The sequence below is a fragment of the Helicoverpa armigera genome, chromosome 13, assembly GCF_030705265.1.
Source record: "Helicoverpa armigera isolate CAAS_96S chromosome 13, ASM3070526v1, whole genome shotgun sequence".
In the NCBI taxonomy this organism is placed as follows: domain Eukaryota; kingdom Metazoa; phylum Arthropoda; class Insecta; order Lepidoptera; family Noctuidae; genus Helicoverpa; species Helicoverpa armigera.
In genome coordinates this window covers 11104743-11114184 of record NC_087132.1, presented here as the reverse complement: position 1 = coordinate 11114184, position 9442 = coordinate 11104743, and the positions used below count along the sequence as shown (strand labels likewise).

At 37.2% G+C, this 9442-nt stretch overlaps 1 protein-coding gene across 1 annotated transcript in view; it reads right to left on the bottom strand.

Annotated features, from left to right (window-relative positions):
• Positions 1 to 1400: 1400 nt before the first annotated feature.
• Positions 1401 to 9442, bottom strand: part of Ds (dachsous) — a 282118-nt gene continuing 274076 nt past the window's right edge. The window contains exons 11-16 of the mRNA XM_049840337.2: positions 8273 to 9347; positions 7442 to 8162; positions 6229 to 7355; positions 5528 to 5818; positions 5062 to 5353; positions 1401 to 4922 (exon numbers count right to left, since the gene is read on the bottom strand). Coding sequence (XP_049696294.2) covers positions 2294 to 4922; positions 5062 to 5353; positions 5528 to 5818; positions 6229 to 7355; positions 7442 to 8162; positions 8273 to 9347 — 6135 coding nt within the window. The 3' untranslated portion in view covers positions 1401 to 2293. The remainder of the gene's footprint in view (positions 4923 to 5061; positions 5354 to 5527; positions 5819 to 6228; positions 7356 to 7441; positions 8163 to 8272; positions 9348 to 9442) is intronic.

The following is a 9442-nucleotide window of genomic DNA, read 5'->3' as shown; positions in this document are numbered from 1 at the left end:
ATTCTAAAATATAATATTGTAACTATTGCTTTAATCATATGAAATGGTTATGGGTGAGTGAGAATATCAATTAAATTCCTTTTTATAACACCAATACACACTAGTATAACAACCAAAACAGGGCCACAGTGTTCGTAGGCATTTTATATTAATATTTATAATAGTATTATAATATACCTATCATACCATATTATACGCTTTCCCCCATATGGGTTGAGTAGGCATGCTCAATAAAATTAATTTATTCTACGCTTATTTTCCTGCTAAAATATAGTATGACTGAACACCTTTAAAATATATGTATTATCACATTTTATATACTTAAAATAACCAATGGAATCCGTGTGTTCAAAACTTGAAATCCGTCACACTTTTGAAACATTATTTTTTAACTTAATGTTTCTTGTTGGATATATCTTACAATCCATATTGGTTTATAAAATGTACCTATGGTTTTGATCAATTTTATCTATAGCACACCTTACACATTTTTGGAAACACTTTAATTTGAGTACCATATATACTTTAATATGTGAGAATGTTTCTTTACCTAATAAGTATTTTATCAAAAATCTTTTTAATTACAATATATATGAAATACTACTTACTATATACATATGAGTACCACTATATTCATAAACTCACGTTTAGTTGAAATTCCGACTTGTGTGATGACTATCACGCATGATTCTGATTGACATGATGACTATCATGATATACTTGCATATAACTCTGATTATCATGATGAATATCATGATACACTTGCATATAACTCTGATTATCATGATATACTTACTTTATATATTTTTATCCTTTATCATTTGCTGCAAGAACAATCTGCTATACTATTTTCCTTACCTAGATTACCAGTTGGGTAATCATTATAATATCATTGGTAGTTGTAGCTCCAACTGTGATAATAATATTTAATTTATCATTTTGTCATATTTAGCTGTAATGTTACTATTATTTAGATAAGTAATTTTGCAAGACATTTTTCGAAGTAGAGTAAGATTTTCAGATTAACTTTATCATTTTCTACGGCGTCGTATCATTGGCACTCTTTTCTCTAATAACTTCGTAATTGAAGATTTTAATTTGATAACTATAATATTTTGCAAAATTATTTATCTCCAATTATTTAGTAGGATATGTATTATTTCACGGTGAAGTAATTAATCAATTTTAATAAACAAAACTTATCTTTTTTGTGTTTTTACTATTTTTCAAATTGCCCCATATATGTATTAATTCATGTAATTTGCGTATTTTCTGCCTTTTGTAATGGGTGCCATCCTACTTTAAATGACTTTTTGAAACAAGTGATCTTCCCTAGGCCATATGTATTTTGGGTGAAAAAAAAAGGTTTGAAAAGGGATTATTATAAATGAAAAGAGATATTTTTTAAAATTCCATTTTATTTCCACCTAAACAATATTCATACAGTCGGTGGAGTCTACGTCTAATTATTAACATGTAAACTAAGATAAGTATTTACATTCAATATTCTAGTTATCAGTCCAGATTTTTTGATACATTTTAAATATATTAATGAAAAACATCATGTAACTGCAATTTTATAAGTTATAACTGGATAACTGGATGAATGGAAAAGTAATGCTAATTATTTGCAATTGAAAAACACACGATTACAGGTTAGCTGTACCCTTGCGAAGACAATACAGGCCTTTTACTTTGCTGCTATAAGAATGTTACTGAGTTTATGGTAGAAAATAATGTAGCAAAAAATCTGAACTGAATCTTTAGGCATCATCAAAATCACAGAGAAACGAAACATCAACGTTCAATTCACTGAAAACTAATATTACATTATATTTGCAACAGAATTTTACAATATGAATAAGTACATACATCGCTGTGTAATAAAGCTTACAGTATCATTGATTCAACAAATCGATTACAATCACGCGATCAATTTGACACATCACTACGAATTGCGTTTCCTAAAAATAATACTTATAGCTTAGAGTAAAGCTGTATTTTTTGTTAAAAATAAAAAATGGCAGTCTTTATATATTTTTTACAATGAGTATAAGTAAGTATGTACACTTAAAAAATACACCCGATTTTTTATTTATATACATTTACCGCAAAAATCGGTAATAAGCGCTTAGAAATCACTTTGAGCATATCTGTGAAGTTTGATTTAAATATCAATATGCGCAAAATGAATTAAGCCGATCAGATCGGCCGAATAAATAATACTAACTACACTATAGGCAAAACAGTCGTCCATATATACAGTATTGAATATACTAAGATACAATTATTTTCATATTCTCATGGTGGAATGTGGAGGTTTTCTGTTAGCAGGTGCTGGAGGCAGCCCTGGGCCTACCAGTGGTGACATTGATGGCGATCGAGTCGCCAGTGGTGACAAGGAAGGCGAGAATGAAGGTGACATGGCGGCTGCAGCCGAAAACCCGCCAGGAACATCATGACTGATCGGAGACCTTGGTAATAACAACTGCGGCTGTCTACATGATAACGATGGAGCCGGACAGCTTCTAGGAGCCACTGTAGTCAATAATGGTGGTGGAACACTCTTCCCGCCAGATATGGAAGTGCCTTTACTCTTCGCACTTGAAGCTCCACTGTTGCCGCTTTGCAGTGATACCGCATCGTCTTTAAGTCTAGCTATTTCAGAAAATACATGTGCTAAGGGCTGGTATTGAGGTCCCCAATCAAGTAAGTAATCCCAATTGTAGCTACCAGTTAATTCTTCTTCAGAGTGAACTATGGAACTAAGACTACCAGTCATAGAAGGTCCTGCGGTAGGCACAGCGTTGCTGTCCCCCGGAGCACTTGAGAACGCGCCAAGAGCCATCGCTCTGTCAACTGCTGCACTCGCTTCATCCGCACTGCTCGCCCTTTCACTACCAGTAACTTCATTAAGCTTAGCGTATATTAAATTGGTAATATCATTCTCATGAGCACCATCTTCATCAAACATGTGCATAGAATCTATAGGCGCATGGTGTAACATGGTATCCTTATTGCCTACATTTTCTGAACATCTCCTCGATGACGTTGATGCACCGCCACCGGTTCCAGTGTCAACGATTCCTAATCTTGCTAAGTATTCTTGAGTGTTATGTACAGATACATCAGAAAGATTGTCATCGTCGACTCCATTAGCTTGTCTGTGTATTCCAGATTCTCTTTGCAATGGACCCTCATTAATCATTCTTATTTCCTCGTCCTCACCATCTTCACCGTCTTCTGCTGAGCCTCTGCCGCTAGATCCTGATTGATCAGATCCTGATAATTCCGAAGTAGTTGCTGCTCCAGAGTTAGAACTAGCTGTGTGAGGGCCATATGGTGGTATTTCATCATATTTAGGAGGTGCGAACTGATTTGCTGGATTGACTGCACCAGTATTTCTTATGGGTATTGTATCAAAGGCACTTGGATCTACGTAGCTGTTGGTAGCTCCAACACCCTCGGAACTTAGTCCTGGCTTATTAACCTTTTTGTGTCGTTTGTTCTTCATATGTAAGAATAGGAATGCAGCGGCGAATATAATAATGATGAATATGAAAACGATCAGTAATCCTAACGCCCAATCAGATAAGCCTCCACTTGCAACTGCAGCAGCATCATTCACTTGATTGGCATCTGACGCTAATGCTAGATCATTCATACCTATTTCCACAGCAGTTTTGTTTGTCAAAGAACCTTGTCTTCCAGAGCTTGCAGTTACAACCAAGCTTATTGATTTGTCTAAGCCAAAGAGGTTTTGCACAGAATCGACTTTCTTCTTCAAAATAATTACTCCCGTGGTTCTGTTTATTTTGAAATACGAATGTGACGTTGATAGTTGGTAAACTATTCTTCCATCGATACCTTTATCTCTATCGGTTGCTGTAGCTTGACCAATAACATAACCAGCAGGGAGAGATCCTGACTTAGGAACACGGAACTTGTAAGTTTTCTGTGTGAACTGTGGATAGAACTCATCTCTGCTTTCAATATCAATCCTGATTTTTACAGTTGTGCTTTTTCCTCCCAAATCAGAGGCCTTGATAGCAAATTCATATTTATTTTTGACTTCATAATCAAATACAGCATTAGAGTTGACTAAGCCGGATGAAGAATCAATTAGGAACATCTTCCAGGAATCATCATTTCTGTTATAGCTGTTGGGTGAAGCTACGATTGAGTAGTTCAATTTTCCATATCTCCCTTTATCTAAATCAGTAGCTCTTGCTGTGAATATAGAGGTACCTACCCTTTCATTCTCTCCAATAGTTTCGAAATACTCATTGACAGGGAAAGTTGGTGCATTATCGTTTTCGTCAAGTATGCCAATACTAATAAAGACTGCGTTGCATAATGATGGTACTCCTTGATCACAGGCGACTATGACAAGTTTGTATTCAGTATTCCCAACATCGTAGTCAAGAGTCTTATTGACAGTCAGAAGACCAGTTGTAGGATGTACGTAGAAGAGCTTCTCATCATCTCCAGAAGTGATATTGTAAATGATTGCAGCGTTTGGAGTTCCATACAGGTCAGCATCAGTCGCAGCTAATTTAGTTAGGGTATATCCGACTTTAACATCTTCACTAACTGTTAATTCGAAATCATTTACAGCAAACATTGGCGGGTTGTCGTTGGCATCAGCTACTGTTACGAATACAGTGATTGAAGTTTTATTCTGATTGTGAGTAAGCATTTTGCCTTGCTCAACTGCAGCTAAACCGAGAACATAGGAATCTTGTGTTTCTCTATCCAGTCTGTTGAGAAGAATAAGAGCTCCTTCAAGAGTGACATCAAAGGTGTTGCCTTCGTTTCCAGACGTGATGTGGATGTCTAAGTTGTATTTCTTCAAAACGTCATTGATACCGCCAATCTGGAGAAGCGTCGATCCTTTTTCAGTGTCTTCGTTCACAGTAATCCTGGAATTGAAAATAAGATTGTGTTATTTATTTACAAAGTTCATTAAATAATTCATCTCTATTTTAACGTTTGTTGCAATATTTGTTAATTTGTGTATAATGAATAATATAATGAAAAAATATAATTAATTATATTTACCTGTATGTATCTTGCCCGATGAAAGGTTTAATTTCTGATGACGCTCCTGTGCTTATTCTAACTGATGCAACAGCGCTTTTGTTAGGTTTCCCATGATCTGTAGCAACAACAGCCAGTTGTGTGTCTCTTTGGTTGGTAGGCAAAGCACTGTAGTTCACGAAGATTCCTCCAGAAACTGCATCAATGTAGTATCCCTTAGCTGGTCGGAGAAGAGAATAAGTAATCTTGCCGTTGTCTCCATCATCACGATCCTTGGCGCTGACTGATCCAATTTCAAGGGTGTCGGTGCCTTCTGAAATTTATAAAAATTGGAATAAATATTTTTTATTTCACATATTTTTATGCAAAAATGTCAAATCTAATATATCAGATTAATATGTAGGTTATTTGATAGCACTAGTTTGAAATACATATTTGATCTTGGAATGGAGAAATAAAGTTTACCTATTTTTCAAAATTCACTTACCTGGTAATATTCTATTATACGAAATGTCGTCGAAAACAGGAGAGTTATCGTTTACGTCAGTAACTTTAATCGTCAACGTTGTCTTTGCAATATGCTCGCTATCCGATGCGGTGATGTTCACTTCATACATCTTCCTCGATTCGAAGTCCAGAGGTTTGTTCAACACAATCTTTCCACTATATCTGTCTATAGAAAAACTGTTGTCCCCTTGTATTATCGAGTATTTCAGTGCCGGATATGTATCAACATCATTCGCAGTAACAGATGTGAGCACTGTTCCAACTTCCGTTCCTAAAAACAAAAACAAAATATACTGACGGGTCTCGTATGACTGCCGTTTTAACGATCCGCCAAAATAAAAATTCTCTAAAACAAAACCTCTGTCGACTTACAATGATATAAAAAACGAATAAAAAGAGACGCGAACGCTGCGGACCGTTGGTGAACCGCTAAAACATGCACTTGGAAAAAATGTAATACCATCCAATAAATATTGATCCTAAAGGAGTCCCTTTTATTTAATCTCGGCGTTGGAATCGAAAAGTCGCAATGTTACCAAGTCAAGAATACAAATTATGTAAAATGCCTCCCTCTCTGTGGTACGCTTTTTGTTCTACCAATTTATTTCGAAAAGTCGATAGGCCGACCAACGGCAATTTAAAACCCGAATGCGAATACGGAGTAAACGAGTAAAAACGTACCTTCCGATACTGAGATGACGTTCGGTGGTGGGAATGTTGGCTGATTGTCGTTCACGTCAACAACATTGATCCTCAACGTGGCTGTCCCAGTCATTTGTGGGTCGCCTTCATCGGTGGCTATTACTGTCAGTTTGTATGTCTCCCGTATCTCACGATCAAGGACTATATTTGTTTTCACTGAACCGGAGAATGCCGGTTCTATAATGAATGCATTATCATGATTTCCGTCGACAATGTGGTATAGTATCCTTGCATTGACACCGCGATCCCCGTCCTTAGCCGCGAGCTGCACAACAAATTCGCCCTTAGTGTTCCCTTCAAGGACATTCGCGATGTACTGTTGTTGCGTAAACCTGGGAGCGTGGTCGTTCTGATCGATCAGATTTATTATAACGTCGCAGTAGCCGTATAGGACGGGCGAGCCTTCTGTGCGCGCGACTACAACAAGCTGCCTCCGCGGGCCTGGATACGATTCATAATCCAAATTCGCCGAGTTATTCACCCTTATTACACCAGAGTTAGAGTCTATTTCAAAGGCGTACTGATCATTGCCGTTGCCGATTTCATAAATTATTCGCTGACGCCGCCCGTCGCTCCTAACTGCGGTTACTTGGAGCACGTCCTTTCCATACGCCATGTTTTCTTCAATAGTTACATTGTACGTTGCATTTTGGAAATTTAATGTAGGTGTTTGATCTGAGAAATCGCCGACACGTATTTCTATAAGTCCGATGGAGCTCTGAGGTGGATTGCCTTTATCTTTAGCGATCACTTTCAAATGAATCAATTTTCCGTTCTCGCTCGCTAAGCTTTGTGTAGCAGTTAGTACTCCAGTGGTAGGATTTATACGGAATTTGTGATTTGATGTATCTAGCAGTTCATATAGTATCTCGGCATTTATTCCGATGTCATTGTCCATTGCTGCGACTCGAAGTAAACTTTGACCTGGCGGTGTTAGCGTGGCAACTTGTTCTTTGAATGGGTACTTCGTGAAAATAGGCTTGTTATCATTGACGTCATTGATCGTGACTTCGACTGAAACTCTCTGAGACCTAGTAATGTAGCGCCCCTCATCAGTCGCAACAGCTTCAAAGTGATAGACGCTAGTTTTCTCTCTATCAAATGTTCTGAAAAAGACGAACAAAAAGGGTTAAAGATTGAATAAAAAAAAAATAACAACTGAAATATTTCTTTTTTACGAGTAGAAACTTACCCAGTAGTAAAAATTATTCCAGTTTTGTTGTCAATCCTGAACAGACCTTGGCTTTCATTAGCCAATGAATAGACAATCCGTTTATTAAAACCCAAATCTGCATCAGTAGCTCTAACTTTGATCACAGACGTATCAATCATTGCATCTTCAGGTATTGCAGCAGAATAGTGACCAGTATCAAAAACTGGGTCGTTATCATTTTGATCTTCAACAATCACTGTGATATTACAGGAACCTTGCAACGCAACTGGTGAACCGTGATCAAAGGCAGTAATGGTCAAGTAGTACTTAGATTGGGTTTCACGATCCAGAGTTCTTGCTGTCAGTCTTCCAGTAGTAGAATCTATGGAGAACTTATTTCCATTGTTGCCTGATGTGATACTGTAAGTAATAACTCCATTTGCTCCAACATCTTTATCAGTAGCAGCCACAGTATGAATAACTTCAGGATCGTTGTTTTCAGGAACCACCAAAGGATAGCAAGATCCCGTTTTGAAACTAGGTGGATTGTCATTAACATCCATAACGCTAATTGTGACTGTGGCTACATCAAAATTGGTTGTAGATTGGAAAGTACTTGAATCTGTTACATAAACAGGGAATATGAATTGGTCTCTTTCTTCCCTATCAATTCTGGTTTTGACAGTGATGGTGCCGAGCCTTTCGTCAATTGCGAACTTGTCGTCTGCTACTCCAGATGGAATCATGTAAGTTAAATTACCTGAAACAAAGTGACATTTGTATTAGTACATTACATACAAATATAATGTTTTTAAGGCATGATGTATTGTATTCACATTGATTACTATTTTTACACAGTAAGATACTTACTTGCACTGCCTCTGGAGGATTTGGCAGACAATCTCGTTACAAAACTGCCCGGACGAATATCTTCGCTGATATTAGCTCTATAGAATGAATCTGTAAATCTTGGCGGTATATTTGTTGACTCTTGCAACGTTAACTGTAAGGTCATATGGCTCTGTCTTGGAAATGGAATACCATGATCTGATGCCGTAAGATTTAACTTGTACTGGCCTGGTCTAACCCTGGATATATCTTGGGAATATTTGTTTGACAGTGTCAGTTTTCCAACGTCATATTCCATTGCAAAGTAGCCATTTTCATTCCCACCTGATATGTAGTAAGAAACTTTACCATTTTCACCAGAGTCCGCATCTATTGCTAATGCTTGGTATAAAGTACCTGATAGTGTACTGAGTGAGACTGTAGCTTTATTGGCAGATACAAACGTAGGAGTGTTATCGTTAGCATCGGTAACAGAAATGTGAACAGTAGCTGAAGTTGCCATTCTTTCCGTTACATTTGTAGCCAAATCTGTCGCTTCAATGATGAGCCAGTATTCCTTCAACTTTTCATAATCCAATACAGACGTCAGAGTAAGAGATCCAGTAAGAGGATCTAAATTGAACACAGATTTAGTAACTGGCAGTGAAGATACGACTCGAAAATTAAGATCTCCATTTGGACCTGAATCAGCATCTTTAGCAGTGAAGTTGTATACTATCATGCCGATTGGGGTGAGTTCTGATATTTCAATATTTATAGGATCTTGAGGCCACTGCGGTGAATTGTCGTTGACATCTACGATTTCTATTTTCACAGTTACAGCGCTGCTTTGAGGATTGTTTGTTGCTGATGTATCTAAAGCTCTCACTTCAAGCCGGTACTCATCTTGGATTTCCCTATCCAGCTGTCTTGCTACAACCAACGAGCCAGTTCTTCTGTCAATTTCAAAAGTTCCAGGAGAGTGATCTGCTGTTAAAGGCATGAGCAGATACGATATTTGCTTCTCATCATCACTGTTGACTAAGTTTTCATTGATTTCACTATCACAGCATGCAACAGTTCCAACAACGTGACCAATTTTGGCATCTTCTTTTACCTGTAAAGGATAATTTGGATTACAACCTTTGAAGTGCATATATGTATTACTTTTAATCTATGAATATACTTGTAGTAAATTGACAAACACCATAC